The sequence below is a fragment of the Orbilia oligospora genome, assembly GCF_000225545.1.
Source record: "Orbilia oligospora ATCC 24927 unplaced genomic scaffold scaffold00043, whole genome shotgun sequence".
In the NCBI taxonomy this organism is placed as follows: domain Eukaryota; kingdom Fungi; phylum Ascomycota; class Orbiliomycetes; order Orbiliales; family Orbiliaceae; genus Orbilia; species Orbilia oligospora.
The window spans coordinates 1859227-1880293 of record NW_011645600.1 but is presented as its reverse complement, the minus strand read 5'-3'; the positions used below and the strand labels follow the sequence as shown (position 1 = coordinate 1880293).

The 21067-nt window shown below is 46.6% G+C and overlaps 4 protein-coding genes across 4 annotated transcripts; 3 read left to right on the top strand and 1 right to left on the bottom strand.

The window, feature by feature from the left end:
- Nucleotides 1-256: 256 nt before the first annotated feature.
- Nucleotides 257-1984, bottom strand: AOL_s00043g564 (uncharacterized protein; the record flags this gene model as incomplete). The annotated part of the gene is made up of 3 exons (XM_011121050.1): nucleotides 257-467; nucleotides 532-1667; nucleotides 1763-1984. 3 exons carry the CDS (start codon nucleotides 1982-1984, stop codon nucleotides 257-259), a joined length of 1569 nt encoding a protein of 522 aa, XP_011119352.1.
- Nucleotides 1985-4426: 2442 nt separating this feature from the next.
- On the top strand, nucleotides 4427-8062 carry AOL_s00043g563 (uncharacterized protein; the record flags this gene model as incomplete). The annotated part of the gene is made up of 7 exons (XM_011121049.1): nucleotides 4427-4682; nucleotides 4762-5662; nucleotides 5732-5970; nucleotides 6037-6748; nucleotides 6806-7110; nucleotides 7179-7887; nucleotides 7954-8062. 7 exons carry the CDS (start codon nucleotides 4427-4429, stop codon nucleotides 8060-8062), a joined length of 3231 nt encoding a protein of 1076 aa, XP_011119351.1.
- A 1723-nt stretch (nucleotides 8063-9785) lies between these two features.
- Nucleotides 9786-13063, top strand: AOL_s00043g562 (uncharacterized protein; the record flags this gene model as incomplete). Its single annotated transcript, XM_011121048.1, has 8 exons — nucleotides 9786-9788; nucleotides 9855-9920; nucleotides 9991-10049; nucleotides 10165-10267; nucleotides 10334-10436; nucleotides 10493-10509; nucleotides 10577-11988; nucleotides 12049-13063. 8 exons carry the CDS (start codon nucleotides 9786-9788, stop codon nucleotides 13061-13063), a joined length of 2778 nt encoding a protein of 925 aa, XP_011119350.1.
- Nucleotides 13064-14266: 1203 nt separating this feature from the next.
- Nucleotides 14267-20061, top strand: AOL_s00043g561 (uncharacterized protein; the record flags this gene model as incomplete). Its single annotated transcript, XM_011121047.1, has 7 exons — nucleotides 14267-15413; nucleotides 15489-17118; nucleotides 17171-19116; nucleotides 19173-19265; nucleotides 19325-19537; nucleotides 19602-19707; nucleotides 19779-20061. The coding sequence occupies 7 exons, from the start codon at nucleotides 14267-14269 to the stop codon at nucleotides 20059-20061; spliced, it is 5418 nt and encodes a 1805-aa protein (XP_011119349.1).
- Between the last annotated feature and the right edge of the window lie 1006 nt (nucleotides 20062-21067).

Below are 21067 nucleotides of genomic sequence, written 5' to 3'. Positions count from 1 at the left end.
TATTACTAAGTTAAAAAAAAAGTATGGCATGATCTCGGCGTTGATGAAATCGCTAGCTAGAATGCATTCTATTCTTTCTATCATTCTAGATGATAAGGATATTTTGTGAAACGGGCCTAGACATTTACAGATACCATCTACGTAGTGCGCTTTTGCGTGTAGGAAAATGAAGTAAATACAACGAACAAAGGATATAAGTGCAGGCTTTCTTAGGGGTAACAAATGTTTTAGAAAATTTTGGACAGAGGCAAAGATTTTATTCTGTAAGATAGAGAACGAAGAACCCAAGGAAACTTCCAAGGATCCCTAATGCGCAATATGCGCTTGTGAACATGAGTGGGAGGAACTCGAGTCTAGATCCAAAGATCGCGAAGTGAAAGAGCTCGGTGTAAAGAATGAGAGGGACGCCTATAGTCATGTAGACGATTTCAAAACGATCGAGAAGGAAAATTCTTTGGGATTTTGCACTGGAAAGTAACTTTTGTTAGTGGACGAATAGATCGTGAGGGGGGGGGGGGGGTTGAAACATACACAGGGACGACCGTATCGAATGTCATGAAAAATACCATAATCCATAGGACCGTGTAAGCCGACTTGATAGGGAACTCGGCAGCTTTGAAAACCAGTGGGAACAATGAAAGGTGCCCGGCAATCGCGAGCGGCCTGAAGGCACCAAGATACCGCCGATCCTGCAAGGCGAGTAGGCTGAATGGTACCAATGGCAACAAAACGGCCTTCTCATGAACGTGCCATCCAAACATGAACGACGCGAATCCGCACAATGTAACTGCGCCTATAAATCTAATTGGTGTAGGTTTCGAAAAGATCTTGACAAGACAAACCAGTTGAACAGCTAGAGTCAAGACAAAGGTCACCCTTGGTGGAATATTTGGCAAAACGGCGAACGAGGTATCTCCAACTAATCCTCTGGTCGCTGAACCCAAACTAGCTGAGTCGATATTTAGATTAAGCCTCGGCGCTATGTGTATGAGAATCCGGTCTGCGAAGGCATATAATGCCCAAGCATTTGGCGCCCAATACGCGTGGCATAATCCTCGAGAGAAAGGGAACAATCGGCTAAGTAGTTGGGGGACTTGGCCGATCGCTACAAAGTAGCCAAAAGCCACGCTAAATATCGAGACGATTGAAACTCCGAGTTTGATGCAGTTGAAAAATTGGATGTCGAGGAGATTTTTGCCCAAACAATATCTACGGAGGAGGTATGCAAAGTAAGCTGGGGCGATGTAGAGGTAGATATGCTTAAAGCAAAGTAGAATGGCGAATAGAATGCCGCTTCGGAGAAGATTGTCGGTCAATGCATCGGTTAGGGAGAAGATGAGGATCCCAAACATCATCCCATTGTATTGGAAATGGATATGGTCAATTATCAGGAAAGCCGGAGATAGAAGCAGGGACAAGGCGATAATATTGGCACCTTTCTTCGTTTGGGCATTTGTCTGAACATTCACGAATCTTCGGAGTGAGAGGACCAGTATTAATTCCGTAACAATAACACTTAAACGTTGGAAATAGACTGTTTCAACGGAGGCGTAGTTGAGGTTCTTGACTTGAAGCATGCCCGGGTCGAAGAACTGGGCGACTTGGGAAAGAACCCATTCGAAAGCTGCGAAGAAGGGTGGGTAGTCCAATGTCCATTCCGATGTATCCTATGATGATGATTGCCCTTTCTTAGTCGAGTCCCTGATTGAGGTATATGACATCTGATGTCGGTAATGTTGTAACAGTGATTGTTTGTTCATACTTCTATATACCACTGGGAAGGATGCAAGCTGTGTGTGATAGCGAGCCAATTGCGGTGGACTTCGAAATCTGTGGATCTACTAATAATCGATATGTAGTCAGAACAAAGACCATTAGGCTTAAACGGTGTAAAATAGGGGGCGGTTATCTTCGCGCCGGAGGCGTATGTACATACTATGATGGGATTAACAGCAGCTTGAGAGCTGTAGCCAGCACCAGGCATTGGTTGAAGGTGGGATGATGTTCGGAATCCATGTTCACATAGCAAACACGCACACAAGCTGATCGATTTAGACCCAACAATCACGCCCGGGAAGCTTGATTAAAGCCACAATACGGTATAGGCAAGCCAGCTATACCAGCATGATCTGGTGATATTCTGGGAGGTGCCGCACGGAAATTAAGGAATTGTCGTCAGTGTTCGGAATCGCGGGTCGTCGTTGTCGTCGAAGTTGGTTAACGTTAACATTAACATTAGCATCAATCATTTGTTGAATTCAAGTGGATCCAGCCAGCTTGCAATGTTTCCTTGGCATAATATCAGCGGGCGGCGTCCCCTTTCTCTCTCGTTTGAAGACCGTTCCAAACGGGCACGCTAAAAGCTGCCAGACTAAAACTTCACGACTCAAGGAACAAGGGTTTGATAAGATCATTTGGTTTGATTGATTGCTCTAACTAACGAACGAGCTGGCTGATTGGGTTCCAGGGATTAGTTAATATCCGACGAGCGGGGCCCTGTCTAAACTGTCTGCTGTCAGTCCAGTATTAGCTAACCCAAATCCTGCCCTGAAACGTTCACTCGGGCGCCCGTTTGAGGTTCCAAATTCCCAGCGGTCGACTCCTTGAGGCTGGAACACGGCTCCGGCTGGCTGGATATATTACTCGCTGGAACGGCATGTGTGAGAGGTTTCGTGGGGAGAGGAGAGCCCCTCATAGTAAGTACCTACATACCCAACCATGAGGCTTCGTCTGGTTATAGCTCTCGTTAACTACTATGTATAGTACTTTTACTTGCATAATAGTAAGAGCTTAAGTTACGATCTATAGGGGAACCGGGGTCATGTCTTTGAATTCGATTTCAGCATTTCGGCTCAGGCCCCTTATACCAAGTTCCAAGGATGCCTTGCCCTAAAGGTGGGCCGGACTTGTAAAAAGTCATTCCCTCCACCAGCCGGCGAAAAAGAATTCAAATGAACATGTCTCGCAGAATGTCTATACGAAGTGATATGTCAAGGGAAGTCGGAACCGTCCCGTATATAATCTCATGACAAGTGCATTAACAGTGCTATAGATGTTACCTAACGATCTGATGACAGCGGTGATGCCTGGTATTATCGCACGAAAATGATATCTATTGGTGATATCTAATTAAGAATTAAGAACATGCCCAGTATAAGCAGCATAATATTGCATTCGGCTGCGAAAGGGTCTCTGGGAAACCATATCCAGGCATGACTTCTGGCTAGTCATCCGCCCACCCATCCATCCCATCCCATAGGCCCCGTCCACCCGCTGCCTACCCTCCTTTGCGGACCATGCATATTTTTTTTCCTTTTCGCATTGACGTCCAAGGTTTTTCTTGACGAATGCTCAAAATGCGAAAGACACAGCATCCTGCCGTATCAAGGAACCTAGCAGCCTGTTGGTCGCCTAAGCCCCGCGCAGAGAAAGGCACGCTAATCAGCCGTTCGGCTGTCCAACTCTGCATGTCGGCGTACATAATCAGGTCCTCTGCACGATGCTCAAAAGGGACATGTGGTGAGCAAGCTAGCTAGACGCAGCCGGTACCGTGCTGTGCAGCGCTCCACAGAATTCATCGTCTGCTGCATCTTCGAAGTCCGTGCCATTGGGATTGGACTGTCTTCTCGCTTCGACGAAAATCCGTCCTTGTCTGAACTCTCCCTAGCCCTCACTAACGAAATAGTGAAGTCACTACTCCGTACTTATTATTAAATCATCGAGGAGGAGGAGGAGGCGCCGCCGGTGTAAGTGGTGTAAGTGGATTTGTTCCCGCCTCCTTGTCCATGTCCTGGGAAAGTAGCCCGCTACCGCACAATACAGCCAGCCAACTATTGTGGCCCTTCCCATTTATCCTCCCACACACCCAGTCTGAACCCGTTGTAAATGAACGACCTTTCTCTCCCCCCCATTCAAAAATCCCAGAGCCTTTTTCTTTGTCTTCTGCTGATCTTTATCTACTTCTCGCCTCGTCCTATTGATCACTCCCGCCGTTTTAACGGTTTCGCTGTCCATCAAAGTCAACAAACCCGACCTTTCCCCGTTTGACGATGTCATGACGATGCTGGTGGACCCTTTAGCTTTCTAGCGCGGTATCAGATCTGTAGCTTTTAGGAAATTCGGGCTGCCCTTGTTCCTCGTCCCTCCACGACCTATACTTCTTTATATCTCCGAATCCCCATCTCTTTCGCATCGGTTTCTTAGATATATCGACACTGTCTCGTTTATCCTTCCATCGAAACACTGCATACCTCGATTAATCGATCGATTCGATTCTGTGCCCCGACTGAACCTTTTAGCGAGATCGCAAAAAGAAATAAGCAACACTCTTCCAACTGTTATTTTTAAGATTATACATATTTGAAGAAGGGGTGAAAATACTTTTTTTTTCTGGTGGAAGATTCGAGTTACTGTTGCGAAACCTTCAATGACCGGTGTCTTCGATATGGATCGGTCTCGTAATCGCCGGGATAGGACCTTTGTGGGCTCGCCATGTGCCGTCTGCGATGAACTTCTGGAGCATACATTGCGGGGTGAGAGGGTCCTGCAGTTTAGTTGCCAACATGTGGCCCACGAGGCCTGTTTCTACGAATACATTCGCGAAATCGACTCGCAGCATTGCCCGACTTGTGATGCGCCTTTGGGGTTGGATACTAGCCGAGGCGGGAACGTCTTGGACATTGGTCTGTCGGAACCTTATTTTGACAAAGAAAAGAAAAATCGTATCGAGTACTTTACTGACTAAATTTGGCTCTCGAATAGAGAAACTTAGCAATGTTGTAAAAGCCGCATCGGTTATGGAGGCAGAAGCCTCTCGAAAATATAGCCAATCTCAACAGAGTGTCCGCCATGAAAGCTCAGTGCCATCAGGACATTGGGATGTGCATTCGCCGAATCGGTGGGACTCGGGGTCCTTCAGTCAACCTTCGGGTTCTTTCAGTCAACCTTCAGGTTCTTTTAGTCAGCCTTCGGGTTCTTTCAGTCAGCCCGGTCATTTCAGCCAGCCGCCGGGTTCCTTCAGCCAGCCAACGGGTTCCTTCAGCCAGCCAACGGGTTCCTTCAGTCAGCCAACGCCGTCCAACGCTCGCAGCGAGCATGCCTCGAGCTATCATCAAGGCAGCCGTGAAAGCCGTGAAAGCCGGGAAGGTCGAGAGAGCCGTGACAGTCGTGACAGTCGGCCCGAGCTTCGAGAGACTCCTCGCGTCGATACAGGACATTGGCGTACTCCGAGTAATACGTCCGCGGCAGATTTTCCAGAAACCCCATCCATGCGCAGGCAGCATGATTTTGATGTGCAAAACATGGAGAGTGTTGTGAGCCCAAGGGAGCAACCTCAAAACCCAATCGATCCACCCACGGTTACGGTTCGGAGCGAATTCCCAACCTTGACAAGATCAAAGGTTCAACAGGCTCTCACTTGCCTCGTAACGATTGAGGTTCCTGAGAGGAAATGGGTCCCAACAGGGGATGAATCCCCAGCCCCACCGGTCCCACCTGTACGTGGGGGCGTGGACGACCCCTACAGGCCTCCGTCTCCAAGTACGAGTAATCGTTCTGCTTCAGGGACCTATGGGAACAATGCCAAGTCAGCTGCCAATATGGAACAAATCACGGAGGATTTGAGGCAACGGGTGGAAAACTGGCACAGCTTGGATGTTTCTCGGTATGGACCCCCCGCTCCATTTGTTGCATATTGTGGCAGAGTGCTAATGTGGTATTTTTTTCTTTCTAGATTTGGTAAATTACGGTTGTTCGGGACCATCAAAGTTGGCAAAGACTGCCAATCATGGCAGGAACTTGAATGTTTCCTATTTTCCGAAATGCTTATATGCGTGAAGGAGAAGAAGATCCCCAATACTGCTTCCGGACAATGGGGCCCTAATGGACGTAAAAAATCGGGTAAATGCACACTCAAAGGTTCAATCTTGATTAAGAAGCACCTGAAGCAGGTATCAGACTCGAGCTCAACTGGTACGCATCCCTCCTGGTTTGATACGTATGATGATTTATAGATTGAAATAGCTAACCTTGATGTAGATAATCATATTCTGACCCTCAACCTCTCTGTCGCTGAACTCCCATCATTTCATCTTCAATTCCCCAATCATTCACAATTGGAACAGTGGCGCAGGGCGCTTTTGAATCTCAATAGTGAGATGCTGGATGCACCGCACGATGACGATCGTATACAATCCGACCCTGATGAGGAACTTGATGGCCGTTATTCAACTAGGAGGAAGGGCCATCGCGCATCCTCTGCGAATTCTTCGATAGGAGGCGCCCGTTCCGTTGTATCTGCCCCAACAGAATATACAACATCGTCAAGGATATTGCGTACAACTCTTGCTGCCCACGTTCCAATCGATCTCGTCGTTGTCATCCCTGTTACATCATCTATGCAAGGCCTCAAGATCAATCTACTTCGGGAATCCTTGCGGTTCTTGGTTGGAACACTTGGAGAAAAGGATCGAATGGGTTTGGTGTCATTTGGTTCTAGTGGTGGGGGCGTAGCACTTGTGGGGATGACATCGAAGAACTGGTCGAGTTGGAATAGGGTGATCAATTCCATTCGGCCAGTTGGTCAAAAGAGTCTACGCGCCGATGTGGTTGAAGGAGCAAATGCCGCTATGGATCTATTGATGCAGAGAAAAGTCAGCAATCCTATTTCTTCTATTCTTCTGATTAGTGACTCTTCAACTTCGGATGTTGAAGCGGTTGATTTTGTGATATCAAGAGCAGAGGCTGCGAAGTAAGTTATTTATTTACCTTCGGAAACCCTTTATATTAATCTAACCAAAACTCCTAGGGTTTCGATTCATTCCTTCGGGTTAGGGTTGACTCACAAGCCGGATACAATGATCGAGCTATCAACTAGGACAAAGGCATCATATACCTATGTTAAGGACTGGATGATGCTGAGGGAGTGCCTTGCGGGCTGCATGGGAGCCTTGCAATCATCATCGCATCAAAACGTCAAGGTTAAACTTAAGTTGCCAGAAGGGTCGCCTGCCCGCTTCACAAAGATAAGCGGTGCTTTACAAGTCACCAAGCGGGCCACTGGAAGGGAGGCCGAAGCTGCTCTCGGAGATTTAAGGTTCGGCGACAAAAAAGGTTCGTGGAATCTCGGCATTCAGTAAACTCAAAAATTTTGAGATGTACTGACTTTTAGGGGGATCTAGATGTACTGGTACAACTTGTCATCGACCCAGATCAGAACACTAATGAGCTACCACCTGCTGATCCATGGGAGACAATTGTTTCTGGATTGGAGGCTCTTGGTGGCCCACTCGACGCAGAAGAACAGAGAGTCCAAAGCATCGAAGAAGTTCCGCTTATACAAGCCGATCTTATTTATGGGGATATCCAAAGAGATGGAGCATTATCACAGTCATCGCGGCCATCCCTCTTAACTATTTCGATGCTACCATCGACCAGCAACAAATCAAGACAAAGCCACGCTCGTCCTGGATCCCCTCCGATACCTCCACACCCCATGATCGTGCAAAGGAGGATGGAACTCTTAACTTCAGATATGTTGTCTCGGGCTTTAACATTGGTCTCGAAAGGGCAGCACGATAGAGCCCAAACGCTGCTCTCTGAGACTCGGACAATTCTAAGAGGCCTTGGGAAGGGTGGTTTACCACCTTTACCGCCGCCTCCAGGCTCTGATCATGGAGATGTGACACCCATTGCAACTCAGTCTAGCAACTGGGATGGAAAATACAGCCCGACTGCTGGCATCGACTCCAAGGTGGTGGGATGCCTCGATTCCGAATTGGAAGCTGCTCTGGAGTGGATTGCCCACCCCGCAGTCTTCGCTCGGGATTCTCGCAAGGCGGTCTTACAAGCTATCGGTGTTATTTCTGGGCAAAGAGCCATCACATTCCGGTATATACATCCTCCTCAATTTGCAACATTCTGTTATAGATCGATACTAACTTAATTCTGACGTAGGACGCCGAGCGAGTCATATCATGCATCCCGAGTTTTCGGTGTTAAGCATCTGACAGCGCAAGCTAGAGAATGGCATGGCAATTCAGAAGATCTCGCAGAAGAAGATTAAAAGCTTACTATGTTTTAAATTTCCCTTTGTTATTTCATATCATCTTAGGCTGTTTATTGTCTGGATTTACTTGGTATACGTTCAAATTAGCGGGCTATGGATCTTTCGAAGTGTTCAGGATTAACAACAGCATTTTTATACAGTATATACTTTTAGCATTCTTGCATCCTGTTTCCCCCCATTTGATATCCCACATGTATTCCCTTCTTTTGCTTGTTTCCCTTAGTGATATCCCCGATAATGCTATGATGTCTAGCAGACCTAGTTTTGTCATATTTTGGTTTTATCTCAGAGCTTGGTGGGTGACTCCAGTGGAAGAATATGGAAGAGCCTTCTGTTCCTCCTCTTCTAAATGCATCGATACACCCGCTAGTTATGCCGGGAGGGATTGTGCTGAACAATTGAGTATGATTCGGCCAATGCGTTAATGTCTATGGCAAGGATGTAGATTTCTGAAGCCTGAGACACCGAGTTTGGTCTATGGATAGAGAGGCCCATTCCCATGAGCGAGTTGGAGGGGTAGTCAGAATACTTACCTACTAGCTATAGCTAGATCCTGAAGGATATAAATTTTATATTCATTTCCCAAGTAGATTTGCCTCGTCTGCTATGGCGTTTCCATGAAGCAATAGTCTTTTTTCCCGCCGATTATTTCGGCTACGGGTAGAGAGGTTAGCAGGAGACCCTAGCATGGGTAACATGACCTCCTGGCTAGGCTCCTGGGCCCTCTCCAAAAGTGGGTACTAGGAGAGTTGTGTTGAGTGGTCGTGGTACCTCGACGTCAATTGTTGAAATTTAACGAAATTCCAGATTCAATATAAATCTTCTTCTCTGTTCAAAAAATCCCACAGCTTTGTCTTCTTAGCTCTATCTCATATCATGATACTAGCCCCCGGATGCGACTATGAGAGCGCGGCCGAGAACAGGAGGAGGTACGAGGAGGACGGTGGGAGGGTACAGGGCAGGTGGTAGTTGATGTGGCTGGGCCGTCTTACCAGGAGCAGGAGGATGCGCTGGAACGAACGAGGATGATCCGGGGTGGTCTCGGTGGGGGGGTCTCCGACAACAGCACGAAACCTTCTCAGGTGGTCCTCCCGCCGCTCCGAAAAAAAATTTAGGACGCCCTCCTCCCGCGTCGACCTCCTCGTCATCCCCATCCACCCTCATTCTTGAACCAACCTCCGCGCTCTCCAGCTCCCATCACCTCTTCTTATCACTTCTTCACTTCGCCTCGTCGTACCACTCGGGTCTCAAGGGGACCAATCATCACCCGTTGCCATTCTAATTCCATTTCTACGATTCGATATCGGGTCATCACCTCCTCTTCGACTAGACCGGGTGGCTATAGCTATCCCGAAGCCCCTCCGTCCTGGTTCACAAGAAATTAATTGCAATCTTGAAAAGCTTCAAGTTGCCGGGACATAGACTCATCAAAAAATTATTGACCAAGCAAGCCATTCACAAACCTCAAACACAGGCTTGGGAATCCCTCGCTTGATATAAACAAACCCGCACACGCGCGCCTTTGATATACGGCTTTTTGGTAGACGTATTTTACAGCGTTTGGTAAGGCTGTGAGGGTACGGGAGGGTTCTTTGTTCCATCCGCGCGTCGGTTTTAGCAGGCGCAGGCAAAATTTCTGGGCGTGCTTTGGGCTTTCTTTCACCGTACGCTGATACTTCTACACCATTGAGTGTAGGGGTATTAGCATTACTCGAGTACAATGGTGTGTTCTGATAGATGTTGGTTCTATATCTTAACCGGTAGTAGGTGCTAATAGAATTGGGTATAGGTTCTCTTCAAACGAAAACCGGTGCAGTTTTTGCCAACTCCGGAGATTGCAGATGACGACCAAGAGGTAAGAGACTTCCCTTTGCTATTTTTTTAAAGATGATCACGAGTATTGATTCAACTGTCTTCCAATGAAGGTTTGGGTGATCGATGCCACTGGCGAAATATTTACTGAATATGAAGACTACTTGGCTCGGTAAGTTCCCAATTGATCCTGTGAACGTTTTGTTTTAAAGCCCGAGACCTAGACTAATGGATCCATTGATAGTATGCAATTTTACAAAGGGGTTCGTACTTTTGACCGCCTAAAGTTTCGTCTTAGAGGTCTATCTTACTAACATGACGAAGAAACGTTTCATCTGCGAAATCACTGGCCACTCGGGACTCGATTTTTTCTCAGCTCTAGAGAGTGAAGTATGTACCGCCTGCTTCTTTTGGGACTCTATTAGCACTTGATACTTATCTAATTATTTCGTACAGCTCGCTGGTTCGAAGGATGTTGAAGAGTCTTTCCCTGATGCGCTGAAAGGTCCCATCTTGAAGAAAGTTCAGTTCCAGACAATACCAAGAATAGATAACTTGGGTATGTTTTGCCGTTAAAAGCCACTCGCATTTTCCACAAGCTAACGGAATGTCTAGTTGATCTCGTATACGATGTTAGTACAAACTTAGACGCTACAGCTTTTGCCTGCGATGCTAACTAGTTTCTAAAACCGGGTGCAGGCTTTCAAGGGGGATTTTTACCCAGGAGAACATGTCATCGCGACTCTTCACAATAATGACAAAACAGAAGGCCAAATCCGGGAGAAGAGCTCTTTTCCAGAACAGACAAATGCGCAAGGAGAAATTTCAAAACCGGCGACTGCTGTTTACACAGTCAGCCTCATTAACCGAGGAACAGAGATCTCCTTAGGCCCCGATGATCTGACTCGAGATCGAAGGATATTCACAAAAGCAATGTTACGAGCCTTTATCAAGAACACAGTCCATCGAGACGCATGGAATGGAGCTCCCTGGCTTGTCAAGGAGTCGTATGCTCGAAGATATTGCATTAGCCAAATGATACCAAGACATCTACAGAGAGGGTCGACTGTTGCTGAGAGAAAGGCAATGCTAGCTGTTCGAAAAGCGCAGGCTGAGAAAGGGTTTTCTTTGACAATTGCCGGAACCGGACCTGGACTATCTCCCGACCCTACTCCTCCAAAACCGACCACGAAAGGAAAAGGCAAGCAGAAGGATGTCGATGGGAAACCGCCAGTTTTGAACCTTTCTAGCAGCGGAGCACCGAAAATCCAGGCTGCCCCGGAACCTCCAAAGCCGCCCCCAAAGCCTCTCATCAAATATCCAATCGAAGACCTTACGATCATGCCATCTTTAACCCCTAAAAAGCGACCAACGCTGAAGCGTCTTCATGAGGTCATTCCAGGGAAAAAGCTGTCCGAAGAAAGTGTTCCTTTGCTCCTCGAAACCTGGCAGTTCCTGAACGTGTATTGTGAACCGCTACTCCTCGACTCCTTCACATTTGACGACTTCATTGAGGCTCTTTTCTACAACGATGATCACCAGGACTGTTTATTGTTGTTGGAAATTCATTGCTCGTTGTTGAAAGCACTAGTGGATGAAGGAGAGGAAGGAAAAGTCAACATCGCAAGCATCCTTGATTTAGACACTGATGGTGAAGAAGATGAGGAAGAGGAGGAGGAGGAAGATAGAATGCAGACGAGACGCTCGAGTGCCCGTTTCAAAGAGCTATCAAAAGCTGCGATCAACGGTCACGGGGACAACCAAAACCCGGTCTGGTTGGAACTATTACGGAAGCGGGATTTCCAACATGGTGGATGGGAGACGATTATTGTTGGTCTCTTTAGTCAGATATCTAACAACAAGAAGCAGTTCAAACCATTGGCAACGGATATCTTACGATACTTTTCACCGCTTGGTGAAGAGCCATTGCTCATAACAGCCAGGGCACAATACCGGGATTTGGATATAAATATCAAAATAAAAATCATCCAATTACTTCAGAAACTGATCTTCGAAACGCCAATTGTTCGAGAGTACATGGACGAGTGCGGCGAAGCTATGACGAAGCTTAGGAAAGACAAAATCGAGCACCAGAAAACCCGCAAAGTCTTGTAGGTGAATTCAATTACCTGAGCTTTTGGTATCCTGACTAACTTGATTTCGTATTTTAGCATCGAGGAGTTGAAGTCATTGGAGGATGAGAAAAGACAACTGTTACCAGAAAATGAGCCTTCTTCGCCAATTAAGGAAGAAGGAGATGATACGAAAATGAGCAATGGCTACGACACACCAGAGGTAGAAAATGATGACGATTCTGACTCGAGCCGCCCTGTTATTCGACGACCATCAAACCGGGCAGCCGAGCGAAAGAGAAAACGTGAACAGGAAAAGGAAAAGGAAGAAGCGAACGCGAAGATTCACGAGTCTCAACAGAAGTACAAGAGGGCTTGCCTCAATGTTGAGAAAACAAAAGCCAAGATTCGACAAGAAGAAGCAGCGATTGCCGAACTAGACAGCGAATTGAGGGAATCCGATTGTGCACGACTACGTCTCCTTGGAAAGGACAGATTCTGGAACCGTTATTGGTTCTTTGAAAGGAATGGCATGCCTTACGCTGGGATTCCAACAAGCTCGACTGCAGATTCTGGATTTGCCATGGGAAGGTTGTGGATTCAAGGCGCTCCGTTGGAAGAGCAAAAGGAATTTTTAGATCTAGACAGAGTCATCAACAATGACACCAATGATGGAACTAGGGTTGCGATGTCTATCAAAGAGCGTAGGAAAAAAGAGGAGGGAAATGCGGCCCTTCGTGGCCCAGAGAAATGGGCGTATATTGACGACCCAGAGGATTTCAACAGCTTTTTGGAATGGTTGGATACTAAGGGTGAGCGCGAGTTGAAGTTGAAGAAGGAGCTCGAGATTTACAAAGAACATATTGTGAACGCTATGGAGGCCCGACAAAGATACCTCAATCCATCGGACCCGAGTCATGTAACAGAAGTGGTTGTTCGGATGTCTACACGAACGAAGTCGGTTGCTCAAGTTCCCGTCCAACGATGCCTGAAATGGAAGAACAATCTTGCCGCAGAACACCTTGGACACTACCATTCGGAGCAGCCAGTGCGAACGAAGGGTCGGAAAGGTCAACAAGAGTCCCGGTCATCGCGGAACTCTCGTACCCGCTAAAACAAAATGCTTGTTACTCACAACCAGCCACCCGTCGAGCATCCCCTATTACCCCATAATCCCTGTATCATTTTCTCGTCTCGACATTCAAATGCATTGACCCCTCAGAACATGATCAATCAATACCACACACGCCTGCCAAACTACAGTTGCATCTCGAGCTTGTACCCCTCACCCAACCCCATGCATATCGTATACCGGCGCCCGCTTATCGTTCGAATCACCCACATCCTTTTTTCTCGCTATGGTGTTTTTCTTTTATTCCGGAGGGAAAGGTTTAGCTTAGAATATACACACGGGTGTACATACTAATTGCGATCAGATCGCATCCGATTTATTAATTCTTTGCAGCTAACTGTGACAACTGATAACAATTGTAACCCCTCAGACACCGTCGGTATCTTGAAAATAAACCTTGCTCTCCCGTACCAAAATACCTTTTTCTTTCACCACTGAAACTCGTGGATTTTATATTCGATGAACCCACTTAATATAAAATAATAATCTAAAGCTGCTAAATATATCTCGTGTGGCGCTTCAAAACCCAAAACACTAAAACCATCCTGTTGGACCGGTACGGTACCACCCCACCATTGCAAGCCTAAGCTCGAGTGGCAGCTGTTTCTGTTTCTGTTTCTGTTTCTATTAATTTCTTGTCCCTCTCAGCAGTCTCCATTAGTATACGTACTCCACAGAGCAGTGCAGAGCAGTGCAGCGCAAGGCGAACGAAGAGCAGCAGCATCGTACCGTTTCCTCTAACATTCGACCGTTTTGGGTCAAATACCACATTCCAATTTAACGATTCTGCATTCGAACTCCGTATTTTCTATTTTCTATGATCACAAAAAGATCGCAATCGGAAGCACCCCGGGGCCAATAGCTATTACCAGAATAGAACCCGATTCCCCAATTTCCCTTTCCTTCGTCCTTCTACAAAGGCAAAGCCACTGTTCTGGAGCCTTTGCGTTGCCAGGGGTTTTATCCAAAATCAACTCCTTCGACCTGCCAACTACACCCTTCGGACAACTTCTCGATTCACGCACACGCCTTCCCGTATTACCAATTACTTCCCTTATAAACCTCGGAAACTTCACCAAAGAAAAAAAAGAACAGGAGGAAGAACAGGAAGAAGACGTTGCATCTACAGCTTCATCTTTTTTACCCTTGCTAACGATGGTACAGCAAAGCAAGTAGTCCTTCTTTATGTCGCAAATCAACCGCCAAAACCTCACGCAGCCGACTGGTCCTGTACCGCGTAGGCGTAGCGAAGGGAGCAAAGATAGACAGCGGCCTGAGCTCCTCACCTCGAACGCCAATCGGAAATCTGGGGCGTTCAGCCCATCCTCTCCCTTTAGCCCATCATCCACTCCGTCTTCTGCCTTCAAAACCAAAAATTCAAAAGCGGGGTCTGCATCCTTAAACAGCCATGTTCGAAGCATCTCACGCTCTGTAAACGATATATTCGCTCGGTCGAAGTCTCCATCATCGTCGTCATCCATACAGCAACTGCACCGGCAACAGACTGATGGGTTTTTAGGGGATCCAAGAGCTGGTGATAAAAATTCAGAGTTAAGGAGGCCCCACACTGCTTCAATAACTAGTGGTGGAAAATTCCCAGAATCGGATGAAGCATCATTTTTAGGGGATCACCATGGAAGATCACAGGAGTTGGTACTGGAAGGGTGGCTCAATGTTGTAAATTCCCATTATTCGAGAAAGGGGGCTTTAAAAGATGCCTGGAAGCTGCATTTTGGGGTTATTCAGGGTCACCATTTGAGCCTGTACAAACCTCCACAGAACCTTCATATTCGATCATTCGATGTCCTGGCCAAAGCTCCCCCCAAGACTGCCGGTTCTATTACGAGCATAACTACAACGGCGACCCGGCCTCAAACTGCTCCCGACATTGCCCTGGTTTCATCGCAGGAAACATCTACGTTAAAGCACAACAAGGAAGACAGACATCCTGACTTAGTTTTGGAAACAGATGGATCGGTTGCCACTGGGTCGGTCGAGGCGATATGCCACGAGATACTATTCGGCAGAAACGACATATTCTTTAGGTCCATGTTGCTAACTCTGCCAGCATGGACAATTCCAGAGACGGCTCTTGCGACCTTTACTGAGTATACTAAGGGGAGGAATATAAGTGGGAGGATAGAGCGAGTAGTGACAACAATTCTTGATTCTTCGTTTGGGATGCTGTTAGAGATGAGATACCACGAGGCTTTGATTGCACTAATAGAGAAGGGAATCAAGCCGCACAATGCACAATTGGCGATTGCTCTGTCTGGAAGGGTCGAATCTAAGCTAAGTTATCTAAAGTCCGAGCTCTTCCCGACGAATGTAGGTAAGCTTATAATAACCAACCCCCTATGAGCCAAGTACACATTGCCTAGGCCAGACTATTGACATCTTTTCTTAGGCAAAGAGACAGAAAATCACGAAAAACGACAGGCACTCACTCTCTCGCCGAACGAATTCCTTTCAATACCTGCCGGTCACCTAGCGCAGCAGATTCATCTATTCCACAAAAAGTACCTTCAGATATGGAACCCTGGAACCGATATTTCGCTGCTGATGGATGTTACACATGCCCTTCCGGCTGCAAACAAGAACCCCCTAGTTTTCACTTCCAGTGCCATTCATTTTCTGGGAGAGAAGCTGTGCACAGATATTCTAATGCCGAACCACTCGCATGAATTCCGTGCTTCGCTGCTATCGCGTTGGATTGATGTTGGGAGAATACTCCAGGACCTCGGTGATATGGTTGGCTGGTTCTCAGTTATTATGGCTATCCTCTCGCCGGCTGTCCTCAGGCTTCAGATGACCTGGCAGATGATCGAGGAGTCAAAGCTGAGTACCGTAGTAGAAGAATGGGTGCCCGTAATGCTAGATCTAGAACGGCGCAAATTCGAATTAAGCACTACAGAGGCTGTTCGTCCCAGTGTTATGGCCCCTGGAGGTGGTGGGGAAACAATCGCGGTGCAAGATATTGTTCCCTATTTCGGTGATCTGTGCCATTCCCTTACCGAGTCTACTGACAGCAGAAACAATAAAATCGACTGCAAAAGGTTTCTTGACGGATATGAAGGGATTGAGGCTGGTCTTAAGAGGTGGAGCCGATACCCGGACGAGAAGAGCGCGAATGGCAAAGATATTCCACCAGCTAAATACAAAGAGGACCCTCGGATACAGGAGTGTCTTCGGCTCTTAAATAATGGGTCTAAGGCAATATCCGTGTATTCGTCCTCCCTCTTCCAGATGTCCTTAGCCGCTGAACGGCCAAATACCGGGTTTTATGTCCAGCCACACTACCATCAAAAACCCCCTCTAAGTACTGGTACTAGTATTCCACTAGCATTCACAGAGTTGCTACCTGGATTCTCCCTCTTTAACTGGGAAGATACCTTGACGATTGCAGAAGCTTTTGGAAAGAAACATTTTAATGCGAGTACCGGAAACTTAACGGCCATTGAAATGGATAATGACCTCATGCTTGCCGTACCTAGCGCTTCCACCCCAACCTTACGACGTACAAGATCATTCCCTCCTCAACGAGCATCAGCAAAAACCACCGGCTATAATGCCTTAGATGTAGCCACACATGAAAGAACGGCAGGGCTCCAGAGCAAAGACAGTACTATCTTGAGAGCTGTCCGAGATGTTCTAGGTGTGGATGAGGAGAGTTTTTATAGTAAGGATGGAGAGCTGATGTTAAAAGCTGATGTTAACACGGATATTGGGGGATCTCGACCTACAAGTTTGATAGAGCACGGAAGACGCCCATTAAGTATTGCCTCGGGACATGCGGATGGAGCTGATCGTGACAGGCCGCCGTCAATGGTGAACCCATCCCGGTACAGTACAAAAGCCATGAATGTGGTTACCAAGGGTGGTACTCTAGAGAGACTTGTTGATATCCTAGTGCTTGGAGTGCAGGATTTCAGCACTAGGATGTTTTCTCGAAGTGAACATGGAGAAAAGAAGGAACTACCGGCATTCGGAATGGACGATGAACTTTTTATCATAACCTTCTTAGCTACTTTCCGAAGGTAAGAACTAGACCCCTCTCTCTTCGTAAAATCTACTAACGAGTTACGATAGTTTCTGCCTGCCAATTGTATTACTCGAGTATCTCAAAAAGAGACTACTGGGGGCCCGCTCCGCCGCCAAGCTATCTGACAAAGTCAAGGATGACGACGTATTCCCTGACTGGACGGGTCTTTACCAGGATAAAGATGAGGTTTTGGACTGGATCATGGTGGCCAGGATCCACCTTGGTATTCTTCGAGTATTAAGTTTCTGGGTGGACGAATTCTACATCGATTTCCATGGAGATCTCGGTTTGAGGGATGCTTTTGTTGAGTTCATTGCAATGCTCTCAAAGGAGTTCGCGATATGGGATCAACATACTTCTAACCACGAAGAGCTCCCTGACATGATTGAACAGATATTTAACCTGTTCGAGGATGTGAGAGAGCAGTTTGAGAGGGGTTTTTATCTCCCATTACGACCTTCAAATACCTTCCATTCGCCCCCCTCCCTCTCCGTCCCTGTCCATTGCCCTCTAAAATATCTTGAGGAGTTTATCGACCAGGTCGAAAACCATGCCAGACGAGCTTTCACGGAAATCCGGCTTGTCGATTGGATGATTACCTTCGAAATTCTGGAAATGCAGTCTACTGAGTTGAACGGATTTTTGGTTTCAAAATCGACTGCCCAATCGTTTGAGGATGAGGATATTATCCAAAGCGTGTTTCTGATCTTGAAGAATCTCCCCAGGGTCGATGCAAACGAAACTGTCTTTCAAAGTCTGCCGCCGCCCATCCGAGCCTTTGCGAACCTTCAAAACGATGTGATCAACATGTTTATTTCCATTGTGACTGACAATCGCATTAATGCGGATGAGCGGTCTCAAAGAATATTCTCGCTGCTGAGGTGCATCTCGATATGCCAACGGCGGATGTCTGTACTCGATATCTACGAGAATGCTGGTAGCCCTGTCCCTCGGCAGTCTGTCCCGTCGTTCGTTGGAAACGCGATAGCCGCAGCTCTTTGCTCCCCCGAAAGTCGGATGTTCACGCATTCTTGGAATCTCGCGGGCGAGCTGGCGACAGGAAGACATTCTGACCTCGATATCTTGCAAAATGTGGTTCCATCGTTGAACGAAGAGAGCAGATTATATGGGCCGATGACCGTCTGTCCGTCTTGGTTGCTTGACCGCATGCTCGAGATCATCTGCAATGTGCCAAACATGCTAATCGAAAATAGTCGATTGATCAACTTTGACAAGAGGAGATATGTGTTCAATCTTGTCAGCAATTTCTTCGATATCGACCCGAACTCACCAAATATGGGGAGCTCCGGTGAGGAAGTCGGAACACCTAACCCTAACCACGACAGGCAAACACAGAGCCGGTTAGGTCGCCCTGCTGATAGAAAGCATCTGAAGGAACTTGCTTTCCGAGAGAATTCTGTTACAAAGTCCAACAGGACGAAGGTGTTCTACCGCCTCCTTCAAAAAGAACACGATAAGCGAAAGCGAGATGGGAAATATCGTGAGAGCGTCGAGAAGCAACATCGAGGGCAGCTCAAGGCGTCTCAGAAGACTAAGTCCTCAGGATTGAGAATGGACCCTGTAGCTGAGAAGAAATCAGGACGAAGACTCGCAGTAAATACTCTATTCAAAGCCGTGCGCCCGATATCCATGGCGATATCCTCCTCTTGGACCCCCCCGACCGCCAGCAAGGTTGTTCCACCTTCCGAGCTTCCTGTAATGCACAGTTCGAATTATAAGACGAAGCCTGCAATTATTATCGATTTGTACAGGCTCGCGGGAATGCACTCCTCACCCTCGTTTAGACAGAGACAAATTTGGAAAATGAAGACCGAAGACGGGTTAAGCTTTTTACTTCAGGCTACCGGGTCGGAAGATACGCAAGCATGGCTACATTCCTTGGAGGCAATTAGCGGAGACACCGTCAACACAGATGGTGACGAGGTGATGGATGGCGGGATGGCCTCAGCTCCAACTGTGGTTGTTTCTCCATGTATGTATTCCTGTGCTCCACTTGATGCTGTAAGTGTACTAACAATTGTTGTTTAGCTTTCGGTGTTTCACTCGAGAAGCTTTACCAGAGGGATGGCCTGAAAGTCCCGTATGTAGTAGAGATGATGCTTGGAGAAGTAGAGCGGAGAGGTTTGTTGTTACTCGGCTATTGGCATTTAAATATTCCAGATGCTAACGAGCAATCATAGGGTTGGAGGAAGTTGGCATCTACCGTGTTCCCGGCGCCACCAGCAGTATTGGCGCTCTCAAGGCAGCCCTTGATTCTGAGGTTGATGTCCGAATGGATGATGACCGATGGTTTGACATCAACGCTATTGCCGGATGCTTCAAACTTTTCATGAGAGAAATGCCAAACTCTCTATTATCTCCTGAACTCCTTGAGGACCTTCGGGCAATGCCAGGTATGCATCCACACACCTTCTCGAGTCGGAAACCCATCATTAGGAGTGCTAATGTCTCTGTTAGCCGATATCGAGGATTCCGAAAAGCCATTGTACTATAGGAACTGTTTTGCAAAACTTCCCCCATGGATCTATTTCTTCCTTCAACGTTTTTATAGACATCTTCACCTGTGAGTCTCCCTGCTTCCTATAATACTTTTAGAGGAGGGCCTGAAAAGTTAACGAACTTTCGATATTCTAGAATTGCACAAAACTCACACATCAATAAGATGAACACAGTTAATCTTGCTATCGTCTTTGGTATGGGAATGGCAAATGACGGTAGCGGCACCATGGGTTTCAGCCCAGACTTTGGATATTTCCAACAGATGGTACGAAACTGGATTGGTCATGCCGAAACCATCTTCCCAGACCCGCCTGAGGAAGCTACGCCAGAGTCACCGTATATCGGGCACCAGGAAGAATTCCATCATCCGTTCACTATCCCGGTGATCGTGGAGACGAACGCCGCTGAAGATAGCTAACAGCAGGCTTCGGCGAAACAAACAAAATATTCACTTCTACTCTTTTTTTAGTACACTTTTGGCGACCTTATCGTTATTCTTTTGTTTTTTTTGCTGAAGAAAAGGAATAGGAGGGGGAAGTGGTTTACTGCTTCAACGAAAAAATCATCTTTATTTATATTTGTAGGACGAAAGCTATAGAGAATACTTATTAATACTTTTTCTCATTCACTTTTCCTTTTTCTTTTCCTGTGTCTTGTGTTTCTTCTCTTCCCTTTTGTTTTTTTACTGCTTAAGTGAGATTACTAGTATTACTGCTTACTTCTGCGTGTGGCTTGCATTTCGCATATGAAATATCAGGATGGGTGACAATGAATGGTGATGATGACAATGCATAGCCAGGTATTCTTTCTCTTTCCTTTTTGTTTTTTTATATTCTTTCCCCCGATCCCTGTATGTTTGCCCCGCCTTCTCTCACAAATAACTCACATCATTCTTCCCCTCTATTATTTCCTACTCGTGTCCGTATAGATTGAAATTGAAATTGAAATCGAATGTAAAAAAAAAAAAAAGTCTGTGCCGGTCACAGTAAATAATAAAATGGAGAGAGATAGATAGAGAGAGAGAGAGAAGAAACCCCGGAAAAATAGTAATAGATATATAATTTTGCTTTTGCCCCACGAGATCGATTGGAGGAGAAAAGGAAAAACAGAAAAACAGAAAAAGATATTATATGATTCATATATGATCATCTGGTCGTATAACTAGTATAAGAGAGATAAGAGGAAACCAAAGGGCATAGTAAAGGAGATCATAAAATATGAGGGAGGAGGTTCTAATAGGGAACCAGACCGAGCTACCATGATGCATGTTTCGAAACCTCAAAATCGAAGATCATGTGCTGTCCTCAGAGGAGATTGGGGGGAGGAAGAATACGTAGAAGTACAGCAGAAAAGACAAGAGAAAGCAGAGCCTGCAAGAAAGAAAAAAAAACCATAAAAAAGAAGGGCTGAACAAAAGAGAAAAG